The sequence below is a fragment of the Phyllobates terribilis genome, unplaced genomic scaffold, assembly GCF_046119375.1.
Source record: "Phyllobates terribilis strain yellow unplaced genomic scaffold, ASM4611937v1 Scaffold_10__3_contigs__length_209671492, whole genome shotgun sequence".
NCBI lineage: Eukaryota > Metazoa > Chordata > Amphibia > Anura > Dendrobatidae > Phyllobates > Phyllobates terribilis.
In genome coordinates this window covers 41751767-41765832 of record NW_027362770.1, presented here as the reverse complement: position 1 = coordinate 41765832, position 14066 = coordinate 41751767, and the positions used below count along the sequence as shown (strand labels likewise).

At 49.7% G+C, this 14066-nt stretch overlaps 1 protein-coding gene across 3 annotated transcripts in view; it reads left to right on the top strand.

Annotated features, from left to right (window-relative positions):
• The window catches only part of LOC141164124 (F-box/LRR-repeat protein 21-like), a 102789-nt gene that overhangs the window by 71199 nt on the left and 17524 nt on the right, over positions 1 to 14066 (top strand). For all 3 annotated transcript variants that reach the window (XM_073649274.1, XM_073649273.1, XM_073649275.1), the window contains 2 exons: positions 2963 to 3338; positions 5629 to 5751. In XM_073649274.1, the coding sequence (XP_073505375.1) occupies positions 2964 to 3338; positions 5629 to 5751 (498 nt within the window). In that variant the 5' untranslated portion in view covers position 2963. The remainder of the gene's footprint in view (positions 1 to 2962; positions 3339 to 5628; positions 5752 to 14066) is intronic.

Genomic DNA, 14066 nt, shown 5'->3' with positions numbered 1-14066 from the left:
GGAAATTAGTAAGAGCTGTACTGGTCTATGTACACGTGATAACTTGGCCAGCTGAGAATAACCCGTTAATATAAAAATGCTTACAATAGTCATAAATGAAACAACATAGGTTCAAGGCAAGCTGCTGAGTTAAATTCAGTGAAAAGAAAAATGGTAACTATTTCCCAGATTGTATAGGGGAAGGTGGTGGGTGTAAGGGTGCATTCAGGCGACTATATAAAATCGGACAGAGATCGAACCACAATGCACAGACTGGCTAGCAGGTTTCCTGACCTGAACATGAAAGCCTCTATGCTGTCACACTCGAGTCCGGAGACCCGCCGGCCAATCCATGCATTGTGGTCCAATCTCGGTCCGATTTATACGGTCATCTGAATGCACCCTAAGGCTATGTGCCCACGATGCAGAAATGAAGCAGAAAATTTCTGCAGCATTTCTGCATCTCCCTGGCAGAAAAAACGCATGCAGATTGTGCATGCGTTTTTCCTGCAGAATACATGCGGATCCACATGCGGATTCACATGCGTTTCCGCATGCAGATTGACAAGCGCTTTCCAGGCGATATCATCACTTGGAAAGTGCTTGACAACTAGGTCACACTGTATAAATCCATGCAAACAGCATGGATTTATACAGTGTGAACCGTAAAAATAAAATAAAATAAAGCTATACTCACCCCCGATGCCCCGGCGTGGCTGCAGCGCTCGTTCCTGTCTGGTTCCCGGCTGCCGGCATATCGCGAGACACAGCGGTGAAGGGCCTGCGGTCACATGACTGTGACGTCACCGAAGGTCCTTCAGCGATGCCGGCATGCAGAGAAGCCTTCGGAAAGGTGAGTATAAACTTTATTTATTATTTTATTCTTTTTTTTACAGGTACAATGGTACCCAGGTCTGGATGAGAGTCTCCTCTCCTCCAGAACTGGGTACCATCCGCACATAGAGAAGCATAGAATTCGCTTGTAGAAATGTACAGTCGCGGTTTCTATGCGTCTCAATGCAAGTCAATGGCGGCCATTCCGCTGCGCTTCCGCAAAATTAAATGACATGCTGCGGATTTTTGTACGCAGCATAAACGCTGCGGAAAAATCCGCAGCATGTGCATAGAACATGCGGAATCCCCTTGGGGACCATGGGGTGCGGATTACCTAGCGTTTCACAAGCGTTTACGCTGCGGAAATTCCGCAGCATAAACGCTTGAAAAACGCTACGTGGGCACATAGCCTAACTGGAAGCACTTAACTGTCACACATTTACATCCTCTACAAATTGTCCTGTGGGATAAGCAGGTTGATTTCCTGGTAATATTGTGATAGAGGGTTCGCAGTGATAGAGCCTAGGTTGTGACCTAATGTCCTTTGGAAGAGTAGGTGGGACTGATGTCCACTGATTACTAGTCGCTGTAATAGGGTAATTAGATACTTTGGTCCCGATTCATCATTTGAGGTTTTTTTACATCACTTTTCATGTCTGACTTGTGGTATTTTGTGACAGACAGAAGTTGTGCTGGTGTTTTCAAAAGTATCCAGCAACTAGAGGGGTTCACACAGCCACAGGAGACAGGGAGTGGTTAGCACAGCTCCAGAGGAATTCTGGGGAAGTTTTTATTGTGTGGAAGCTGCAGGAAGAAGCTATGTGCTCACAGGGTCTCGGGATAAACTAAGGCAAGTGAGGCTATCAAGGTCAGATTGTTGATAGATGCTGTGGCTGGAATCAGAAACGCAGTACTGACAGCTAGGAGTCAGCAAATTTTAGCAAAAGTTAGCAAATTTTGTAAAAAGTTGTGAAAATTACATCATATTAACTGCCATACAATAAAGTCTCTCCAGTAGGAAAATGGATTGTGGTTGCACCAAATTTGATGACGTTTTTAAAAAGTCACATTTTGATAAAATCTGGAAGATGGAACATTGACAGTAACATCAGAAAACTGATGAAACCGCAAACGACAACTTGAAAAAAGGCACAAATCGTTTGATGAGTTTATCACTAATCAAAAAGTTACTAATTGAGAGGTATTCATGCCAAAAAACTGGCGGACATGCAATGATGAATCGGGCCCTTTGTGTCCAGTGTTTAGCTTCGTTAGGACTAGTGCTCAGTGGGAAGGGAAACATCTATAGTCCGGTGAGATTAGGCTGGCCTGGTAGCCAGGTAGGTAATGTTATACAGTTGTAGAAAGAATAATGACGGCTAAACTGATGCCATTTTTAATAAATGTAAGTAGTCTGTAGTCAAGTATAGAGAATAGGCATACAACTGGTGTCCAGGTGGCAGAGGGTAGGTAGGTACCGTTGGCATATACAACAGATTAGGACTTATTATAAGTGAAAGGAGGACTTTATACTAACCAGACAGCAGATGGCGATAGTGTGTAAAATTATATGCTTGCTGTAATATGTGGGAGGAAAGCTCTCAATTGTTGGTTGTTTTTACTTCCTGTGTTTTTCTTTCTCTTTCCTGAATGTGTTATGTCAGCAGCACACGGACTGTGTGACACTGAATTGTATCTCATGTTTAACAAGTATGAAGTAAATACTGTTTACTCAAGATATCTTGCTGATTGAAGCTCTCATAAGTACAGTGGTGACTGTAAGAAGATGCACTCTGCGACAGGTACTAGTTGTCCTTATATTCAGGGGGAAGGATAGAAAGGTTGGGGAGTAGTGTGCAGTTGGGCATGGTAGATAGGACACCAAAGAGGTGTATATAGAGTAGGGCCAGTAGGATAGATTGGTACCTGCAGTCCAGAACTGATAGCCAGGAAAAAACTATCTCCTCCATAGTGTTACACACATGCTTGCATACATGGCATGGATTATTGGAAGTCAGCTTGATTTTTTTCACTAGTGATAACAGGAATAATGGCTGATATACTGCAGAATGTGTAGTCATACGAGTATTTTACAATTCTGTTCATGTTATCCTAATTTTTACTTTTATCAAATTTTTTTTCTCTCCAGAATGAAACGAGGTAGACTGACTGTTACTATTGACAGCCAAGTTGTTGAAGGACCAAAACAGTTAAAAAAGCAAAAAACGGACTCTGTGTCACCTACACTCCAGAAGTCTCAAATGCAGTCCTGCATGCTGGACTGGGGAAGTCTGCCGCACCACGTAGTCTTACACATCTTTCAGTACCTCCCACTTGTTGACAGGGCTCGTGCATCATCTGTTTGCCGACGTTGGAATGAAGTTTTCCATATCCCTGAGTTATGGAGAAAGTTTGAGTTTGAACTAAACCAGCCGGCTACATCATACCTAAAATCTACTCACCCTGACCTCATCCAGCAAATTATTAAAAAACATGCTGACCATCTTCAGTATGTTAGTTTCAAGGTATTGTTCACAAAACTAATAACCCTTTAAAGAGACCAGGTTTTTACCACCTAATCTGACAGCAACATAATGTAGGGGCAGAGACCCTGATTCCAGTGATGTGTCTCTTACTAGACTGCCTTCTGTAATTTTGATAAAATCACTATTTTATCAGTAGGAGATTATCACTAGAAGACTAGTAAACCTGTTGCCATGTAGTCCTCCATATTCATAAGCTCCGAGTAACCCCACCCCCACCATTGATTAGCAGCACAGTGTTCCCAGAAAGCTGTCAATCAGTGATGTGGACAGGGATACAGAGCTCAGCATTCAGAGCACTGCTAGATCTGCGGCAGATAAAACAGGGATTTTATTGAAACTGCTTTCTATGGGTGAATACGCTGCAAAAACGCTGAAAAAACGCTGAAAGAAGTGACATGCTGCAGTTTGCAAAAACGCAGCTCTTTGACAAAACAGTCAGGAAAAAAAAATCCATGGTGTGTGCATGAGATTTCTGAAATCTCAGAGACGTTGCTGGTACTGTAAAATGCAGCTGAAAATTTGCATAAAAAAAGCTGCAAAAACGCAACGTGTCAATATAGGCTAACTGTATCTTAATAGCTATGGATGTTCCATATGTCTGAGTTAAAAAGTAAACTTCTGCATATCTTTTTTTTATATGTAACCTATTAAAGGGAACCTGTCAGCAGAAAAAACGCTAATAACCTGCAGATATGGGGTTAATCTGCAGGTTAATAGGATACTGCCCGACGCCTGCACGTAGCCGAACACTGCGGGTAGTAAATGAACTTTATTTCTCCCGGCAGCGTTTGGGCTTGTCGCTGGAGCGGTACTGGCGCAGGTTCAGTCATCGCACTGAGAATACAGAGAATACTGAGTGGTGTCTGTAACCCCGGCCCCCAGCCCTGACTGACACACGCTCTGCATTAGGGCCGGCTGTCAGTCAGGGCCAAGGTGTGGTTACAGACGCCACTCTGTGTTCTCAGAGCGATGACTGAACCTGCGCCGCCCCCATGACTGAAACGCAAACGTTGACGGGGAAAATAAAGTTAACTTTCTCGCCGCAGCGTTTGGCTAAGTACAAGCGCCGGGCAGGTTAATAACACTATTAACCTGTATATTAACCCCATATCTCCAGGTTAATAGCATTTTTTTCTGGTGACAGGTTCCCTTTAATAAAGCAATATGTACTAAACTGCAAAGCTCCGCCAAATATTGGCTTCAGGCAACTAGAATTTCTGTGTTTAACTCATATCCCAGTCTTAAAGGGAACCTGCCATCACTTCAGATATCCTAGATCTAAACTGCTACCACCACTTTCTGTGTAACTTACACAGCACCTGTCATCAGGTCAAAAGTGGCCAGTTTTTAGTATCATTGTATTCTCGCTGGTCCCCTGAGTATTCCATATTTTCTTTCTTTAAAATCCACCTTACAGTTCCAGAGATATGGGCCTTTATATTCACTGCTGCTTTTTATGGTCTTTACTAAGGGGGCGTTGCTCACAGGCTCAATATGCAGAGCAGCCTAGGGAAGTGCCCCTGAGGATCATGTGAGCAAAGATCATAACAATTGGCACTGAATAAAAAGGCCCATATCTCAGGAATCATGAGCCGATTTAAAAAAAAGGAAATAATGGAATTCTCAGGGAAGCAGCTGGAATAAACTGGCTACTGATGACTGTATGACGGGACCTCTTTAATTAGGATCTTAAAGGGATTGTCCACCTTTGTGACAATTATTTTTCCTCACTTAAATGAATGCAATTGGGGTTAAAAATCATTTTTGCAACTCAGTTTCATTAAAAAATGTCCATCAGTCTCCTCCAATAGAAAATCAGTTTTCTCATGTGAGATTTTCAATTGAAGGAAATTGAACTTCACCGCACTTGGAATTTTTTTTCCCCGTTTTCCAGTACATGATATGCTAAAACCAATGGTGTCGTTCAAAAGTTCAACTTTTTCCGCAAAAAATAAGCCCTCACATGGCCATATTGACAGAAAAATTAAAAAAAAAGTTATGGCTCTGGGAAGAAGGGGAGCAAAAAATGAAAACGGAAAATGGCCCGGTCATGAAGGGGTTAAGTAAGAAAAAAAATAGTTTTAGCCACCCATTTCAATTCAGTGACACAGGAGGAGGTGGCAGCAGTTTAGCTCCAGAAAACCTGGTGACAAATTCCCTTTAAACTAAAGATGATGGGAGTGTAATGCACCAAATTTAGCAAGGGGCGCACCCTTTATTTATATTTGCTAATTATAAGTGAAATCTGACTGTTCCTTTTATTTTTCAGGTCGATAGCTGCACAGAATCAGCAGAAGCAGCCTGTGACATCCTCTCTCAGCTCGTAAACTGTTCCATTAAAACACTTGGCTTAATATCAACGGCAAAGCCCAGTTTCATGAATGTTTCCAAGGTAAAAATAACAGGATTAATAATGGAGTTTCAGTTTGTAGATTTGCTTTAAGTGCAGATGAGAGTTCTGTGTGACGCGCCCCTGGACCTGTGTCGCGCTGCGTTGCGCACGCGGGAGCTTACCTGGAGCCGGATCTCTTGAGGGTTGTAGTCTCGTGGCGGTGATCCGGTCCGTGCCCAGGGAGTCAGACTAAGTGGCGCTGTATTAGCGGTAGATGTTGGACGACTACGCCACCCGTTGAGTACAGCTAAGGAGCTGCTGCTGCAGGGCAGACCGCTGAGGCCGGTGGTAGGATTGTGCAGCGTGATAGTATAACCCCCCACGGGAGGGGTATGGCCTCAGGGCAGCCGACGTGGATGATGGGGGTAGCAGGAACCACTCGGAGACGGTACGGTGTAGTTCAGGGTCTTTACTGGTGACAAAGATAGACCCTCCCGGAGTACTGGCTAGCGATTGGGGCCTGGTCAGTCCTTGAGCAGATGGGATCTCCCCTGGCCAGGCGGAGTTGTAGGCCTCCCAAACTAACGATACTCTTCCGGCTACCTTGCTAGAGGCGGGTATAAGTAGCCCACGTCCCTGAGTGTACCGTGTGGTGCTCACCCGTATGGCCGGTGACTCGGGGCCTTCTAGTAGCTTCCGCTCCACGACGGCGGTGCTGGTCCCACGCGTGTGACCGTGCCTTCGGGTTTCTGGGCCAGAGGACCTGCAATCCCCTGCCGGTCGGTTTCTGCTGCTGGATAGGAGTTAGTCCCCACAGCCTCGAACTCCGGGTCCGGTGATAACTTCTCAGTCAGGGCGAGCTCTGGAGCTGCCAGCCCCTGACTCCTTGTAGCACTGCTCCCAAAGAGCTCCTGATGTTCTTTTCCTATATCTGCTTCTCTGTCTCTACTTCTTCTCTACTCCCTAACCCTGCCTCAGCCCTAAGTTTATATAGGGGAAGTTCTTCCCCTCCCAGGACTGGGCAGGAGGTGTGGCATGCATAGGATCCCTGACCAAGAGACCTCCCACCTGCTCTCAGACATAACATCTCTATCACTGTGGCAACCAGACCCCTGGGGTGTCACATTCCCCCCTAGTGAAATTTAGTACTCCGGGACTAAACATATTTTTAGAAAAACATAACAAGGTATAAACAATAATAATACAATAAGAAAAACACATAAAGATGGTTACGGCGTGTCCGCAACCGGGTGCAGTTTTGAAGAAAAGCAAGGTGTCCATTTCACCAAAACATGGAGACGTAACCAGGTAGGGGTCTGTCCTGCCCCGAGTCCTTAACAGTCTTTAGTCCATTCCTAGGTTACGCTCCAACCAATTGTACAAGGATTCCCGGTAAATCCACCAAGGACTCCTAAAAATAACTAGAAACACATAATTATTTACAAGTAACAGACAGGTGACCACAAATAAAACAATTTAAACACTTCAAATCCTCCAACGTGCGGGTAACTGGCCTCTAGTGGCCCTAGTGGACCTACGGAGCTGACTGTCTGGCCCTGAACTACAGGGTGTAGGAGCTGTCAAGGGTAAACTGGGCAGCTGTCTACGGGCTCTTTGGCTCACTAGGGGTACGGCAGGCTCACTATGAGCAGAGGGTTGATCCTCCTGTTCTGCTTGTGTGGAGTCTGCTGCCTCCTGGACCGGCTGCTCTTCCAGCTCTACCTGTTGCTCCGTAGGCACTTGGGATGCTGGTTGGAGGAACGTGAGGACGGGTACCACAACTGCACCATTGACTTGAGTCCAGGACCGAGGGAAGTCTCCGAGCACAGTACTAACCATATCTTCCCTTTCCTCTACGGGTCGAGGGTCTTCTTGCTCTCCTTCTGGGTTCCGTAGCTGTTCGGGACACTTCTTCAGGTGATCCCGGGATACAATGGCTGTGGTTTCCCCTCCGTCTTTACTGATGGTACAGACCTTTGGGTTGTCGTGGCTTGAGGGCAGTACGGTGTACGGGTCCTTCTCCCACTGGTCGTCCAACTTGTGGAGCCGTCTCTTCCTCTTCAAGACCTGCTCTCCGGGTACCAGGGGAACAGCGGGAGCATACTGGTTGTAAGTTTTCTCTTGTCTTTCTCTAGCGAGACAGAGACTTCGCTCCATGCTCTCCTGTACTTTCCGGTACTGCTGCTGCCTCTCTGTGTCCCAGTCTGCTTCCGGTGAAGTGTCCTCGGGTGTCAGGACTCCCATCTCCAGGTCAACAGGTAGCTTACCAGGCCTTGCCCTCATTAGGTAAGCCGGGGTACAGTTGGTGGAACCTACAGGGATGTAGTTGTATAGGTCCACCAGGTCGGGCAGCTTCTCAGGCCACAGACTGCGTTCTTCCAGGGGCAACGTTTTCAGAAGATCCATTACCACCTGGTTCATTTTCTCACAAAGTCCATTAGTTTGCGGATGATAGGGTGTCGTCCTTATCTTCCGGCAGCCATACAGATTGCAGAATTCCTGGAAGACCTCCGCTTCAAAGGCAGGTCCCTGGTCCGTCAGCACTTGGTCCGGGTACCCGTGTGGACGGCAGAAGTGCTGCTGGAAGGCTCTAGCTGCTGTTTGAGCTGTTAAGTCCTTAACGGGGACGACAACCAAGAACCGGGAGTAATGATCCACAATGGTTAACGCGTAGACGTAGCCACTTCTGCTTGGGGTCAGTTTTACATGATCCAAGGCTACCAGTTCCAACGGCTGCTTGGTGACGATGGACTGAAGGGGGGTCTTCTGGCTGGCACGGTCCTTCCTTCTTAGGTTGCACGGGCCACAGTCTCTGCACCACCTCTCGATGGTTCCCCTCATGCCTACCCAGTGGAACCACCCGCGCAGCAGGAACTCCAGCTTCTTCCATCCGAAGTGTCCAGCCCCGTCGTGGTATGCCTCCATCACCATGGCTGCGTCTCTTCGTGGCACCACTACTTGCCAGATTAGTTCATGTGTCCGGGAGTTAACCATTCTGCGGCACAACTTCCCCTTGTAAAGGAACAGTCGACTCTTCTCAGCCCACAGTTGTTTGGCTTCCTCCGGAGCGTCTGGGTCAAGGCGAGCCTCTGGCCGAGTCAGCATCTCCTTCACCAGTCGGACGGCAGGGTCACTGTCTTGCGTTTCCTCCCAGTTGTAGTGAGGCAAGGGGTTAAACGTAGCGGCTTGCTTACTCCTTACCCGATGGGAATACTGGATAGTCCCATGACGGTGGAACGCGGGGAGTTCGACTTCTTCCAGTCCCTCTGGATCTTCTCCTACGTCCGGTAGGTTTGGCATCCTGGACAGGGCGTCCGTGTTGGTATTGGAGCGTCCTGCCCGGTATTTGATTGTGAACTCGTAGTTGGACAGACGGGCCATCCATCTCTGCTCTAGGGCACCGAGTCTTGCCGTGTCCAGGTGTGTCAACGGGTTGTTATCCGTGTACACGGTGAACCGGGAAGAAGCGAGGTAGTGCTTAAAGCGTTCGGTGACTGCCCACACCACTGCCAGGAACTCTAGCTTAAATGAGCTGTAATTCTCAGGGTTTCTTTCGGTGGGTCGCAGTTTTCGACTGGCGTAAGCGATTACTCGTTCTTTCCCCTGCTGGATCTGGGACAGTACGGCTCCTAGCCCGATGTTACTTGCGTCGGTGTAGAGGATAAAGGGCTGGCTGTAATCAGGGTACGCCAGGATTTCATCCCCCGTGAGGGCCATCTTCAGCTGGCGGAAGGACTCTTCTTCTAACTTCTCCCATCTGAAGGGTGGCTTCTGGTTCTTGGCCTTCCAGGACTGGCCTATCAGGAGGTCCTGCATAGGAGCTGCCTTTTTGGTGAAACCGGGGATGAATCTGCGGTAATAGCCTACCAACCCGAGGAACTGCCGCACTTCCTTTACACTGGAGGGACTTGGCCATTCCTTAATTGCGGTGATCTTATCAGGGTCGGGAGCCACTCCATCAGTGCTCACCACGTGTCCCAGGTACTGCACCTTTGGTTTCAGGAGGTGACACTTGGAGGGTTTCACCTTTAGGCCGTAGCTTGCCAGAGCTTCGAACACTTCCGCCAGGTGTTTCAGGTGGTCCTCATACGTCTTGGAATATACGATGACATCGTCCAGGTACAGCAGGACCGTCTCGAAGTTTCTGTGGCCCAGACAGCACTCCATTAATCGTTGGAAGGTTCCTGGTGCGTTGCAGAGTCCGAACGGCATGCAGGTAAACTCGCTAAGTCCCATCGGGGTGGTGAATGCGGTCTTCTCCCGGTCCGCCTCTGCTACAGGAACCTGCCAGTACCCACTAGTGAGATCCAAGGTAGAGAAGAAGTTAGCAGATCTTAAAGCAGCCAAAGACTCCTCTATCCTCGGTAAGGGGTACGCATCCTTGTGTGTGATACGGTTGATTTTCCGGTAATCTACACACATCCTCATGGTGTTGTCTTTCTTTTTGACTAAGACTAGTGGAGCTGCCCAGGGGCTACAGCTATCCCTGATCACCCCAGCCTCCTTCATGTCTCTAAGCATCCCCTTGGCGTGTTGGTAGTGTGCAGGGGGTACGGGTCGATACCTCTCTTTTATGGGAGGATGGTCTCCCGTGGGGATGTGGTGTTCTACCCCCTTGACTCGCCCGAAGTCTAACGGGTGTTTACTAAACACTCTCTCGTACTCTTGAACCACCCGATAGACTCCCTGTTTCTGGTGTGAGGGAGTGGAGTCAGTACCCAAATGTAGTTGCTGACACCAGTCCTCCATTGTTTTCTGAGAGCCGTTACCTTCCTCCGGGGAAGATGGAGGCAAGGGTTCTACGGACTGTATGGAATCTTGATTGATGGTATACAATTTGGCTAGCGTGGAATACCGGGGCAGGTACACTTCCCTCTTCCCGATATTTATTATGCGAACGGGCACCCTCCCATGGCGTACATTGACCACCCCCCGTGCTGTCAAAATGGTGGGCCTACTGTCTGAGTAAACTGGTTCTACCATTGCCTGGTAATCTCTACCTCTCAGACCAATAGCTGCCCGGCACCAAATCATCATTTCACTTTTCGGGGGCATGGCAATAGGGAAAGGGTCACACATTCGCACGCTACCAATCTCACCACCGGAGAGTTCTAGCTGTTGCCGTCGCATCAGTGCCCGGATCTCTTTCTGGAGCACTCGCTGCTGGCCGGAGCTGGCGTTCTTGGCAACCTGCTGTAAAAGGAAAATCACCTCTGCAAGACAATTTTCAATTACATTAGTTCCTAGAGTTATCTTTGGGTGACTCTCGTGTTTGTCAATGTCTACAATGATCAGTCCCTGTGCCGCCAATTCGACTCTACCGATTTTAATGGTCACCTCTTTAAATCCAATCTGTGGCACGGGCTGACCATTGCTGGCGATGATACTCAAGTCGTCGTCAGGGTAGTGGGTGATATCCGAGTCATTCCAGTACTGCTTGAAGAGCACGTACGGGATAGTGGTAACCTGTGACCCGGTGTCCAGTAGGGCACTCATGGGGATGCCATCCAGTACCACAGGCAAGACTGGACGTCCTCCCACATATTTGTCGCGCCAGTTCGATGGGCCTGATGATCTTTTTCCTGGGGTTTGGCCCTCTACCCCAGGTTATGCCAGTTTAAAGGACAGTACCTTGCCATATGTCCGGGTTGATTGCAGCGGCGGCAGATGGGTTGTCCGTCCTCGTTGTATCGGTCGCTGGGTCTTCCTCTGGCCGGTGGGGTCCTCCTTGGTCGACGCCACGGGATGTCCTCCGGTCCGGATGCCAGCTGGATCTTCCCTGGAGTGGAAACCTGTAAAGACTGCACAGTTCGGGTTAGCGCGGCAACGCTTTTAGCTAGCTCTTGGACCTGATGGTGCAGGTCTGGAGCCGGGTTATTGTTCAAAGCCTGCGCATCAGCTCCCACAGGCCCTGCCAACAAGGGTGCCGCCTCCTGGTGGTAAGTGGTAGTGGGGCGTCTGTGGGTCACAACGCCACCTGGTACCGGTTCTCGGAGCACCCGTATGGCTCTGTCCTTGAACTGTGCAAATCCCAGATGAGGGTCCTGTAAGGCCATTGCCCGCAACTGGGTTCGGTGGGCATTGCAATATAAACCCTCTATAAATTGTTCAGTCAACAGCCTGTCCTCGTCTCCCACGCCGTCAGGGTCGGTCTGCTTAATGGCTCTCAGGGCCTCTTGTAGGTTCAGGGCGTAGTCCCTTATACTCTCGTGTGCTCGCTGCTTGCACCCGTAGAATCTAAGCTTGATCTCAGCTGAGGTGCGGGTATCAAAGGTGTCCCTCAGCCGGGTTAGTATCCCTGCAACAGTCCTCCCCCCAGGTGGCCAGGACTTTACCTCCCTTTGGGCTGCCCCGGTTAATTGGGCCACCAGGATGCTCACTTTTTGCTCTTCTGTGAGGGGATACACCTGGAAGAGGCTATCCAGCTTTTCTCTAAAGTCATGCAGGGTATGTGACTCCCCTGAGTACTGGGGTAGCCAGGCCGCTCCCGGGATATAGGGCATGGTGAAAGGCATGACTGCAGCAGCGGTGGCGCTGGCGGGGGTTGAGGCAGTGAAGCTCTCCTCCGTATCCGACATCTTCCTCCCCCCTAGTGGACCGTGGCCTACCTTGCGATGATCCTCTTCCGTAGGCCGCGGCTCCGCAGTGGATCGTCAGGGTTGAGGACCTTCCGTCGCGCTCCTGTGACGTCGGCGTCTGCTGGGCTCCTTCCAGGACCTTACGCAACGTCCGGACGTGAGGCGGGGCTTCAGTTCTCGCGCGCTTTCGGAGTCCACGCCCCTCTTCTTCCCGCGCGGCGTCTTCAAGATGGCATCCAACGGCGGGAAAACTCCACGGATGGCGGGAAGAAGGCAGAAGATGGCGCCGGATGGCGGGAAAACTTCGCGGATGGCGGGAAGAAGGTAGAAGATGGCGCCGGATGGCGGGAAACCTCCACGGATGGCGGGAATCTTCACCACTGGTAAGTTTGAACAGTCTTTTTCAGGCACGCAGTACCCGGTGGTTGCGGGCACGAAATCCTGCCGACTACGCCAAAAGTTGACGCGCCCCTGGACCTGTGTCGCGCTGCGTTGCGCACGCGGGAGCTTACCCGGAGCCGGATCTCTTGAGGGTTGTAGTCTCGTGGCGGTGATCCGGTCCGTGCCCAGGGAGTCAGACTAAGTGGCGCTGTATTAGCGGTAGATGTTGGACGACTACGCCACCCGTTGAGTACAGCTAAGGAGCTGCTGCTGCAGGGCAGACCGCTGAGGCCGGTGGTAGGATTGTGCAGCGTGATAGTATAACCCCCAACGGGAGGGGTATGGCCTCAGGGCAGCCGACGTGGATGATGGGGGTAGCAGGAACCACTCGGAGACGGTACGGTGTAGTTCAGGGTCTTTACTGGTGACAAAGATAGACCCTCCCGGAGTACTGGCTAGCGATTGGGTCCTGGTCAGTCCTTGAGCAGATGGGATCTCCCCTGGCCAGGCGGAGTTGTAGGCCTCCCAAACTAACGATACTCTTCCGGCTACCTTGCTAGAGGCGGGTATAAGTAGCCCACGTCCCTGAGTGTACCGTGTGGTGCTCACCCGTATGGCCGGTGACTCGGGGCCTTCTAGTAGCTTCCGCTCCACGACGGCGGTGCTGGTCCCACGCGTGTGACCGTGCCTTCGGGTTTCTGGGCCAGAGGACCTGCAATCCCCTGCCGGTCGGTTTCTGCTGCTGGATAGGAGTTAGTCCCCACAGCCTCGGACTCCGGGTCCGGTGATAACTTCTCAGTCAGGGCGAGCTCTGCAGCTGCCAGCCCCTGACTCCTTGTAGCACTGCTCCCAAAGAGCTCCTGATGTTCTTTTCCTATATCTGCTTCTCTGTCTCTACTTCTTCTCTACTCCCTAACCCTGCCTCAGCCCTAAGTTTATATAGGGGAAGTTCTTCCCCTCCCAGGACTGGGCAGGAGGTGTGGCATGCATAGGATCCCTGACCAAGAGACCTCCCACCTGCTTTCAGACATAACATCTCTATCACTGTGGCAACCAGACCCCTGGGGTGTCACATGTGTATCCAACGAGAACAATAAAGCGGCCTCTGTTACCATGGTAACAGCTTTCCGGAAGGACATTTGTGTACAATCATTCCTCCCAACTTCTGGGGAAGGGAAAGATGAACAAGCTCACAAGCAAAGCTGTGCACACTATGGCGAATGGTTTACCATCCCATTGCATTGAGCCACGTGGATCACATAACGGAGCACCTTTTTCAGGTACAGTGGGGAAAAAAAGTATTTAGTCAGCCACCAATTGTGCAAGTTCTCCCACTTAAAAAGATGATGCCTGTAATTGACATCATAGGTAAACCTCAACTATGAGAGACAAAATGAGAAAACAAATCCTGAAAAT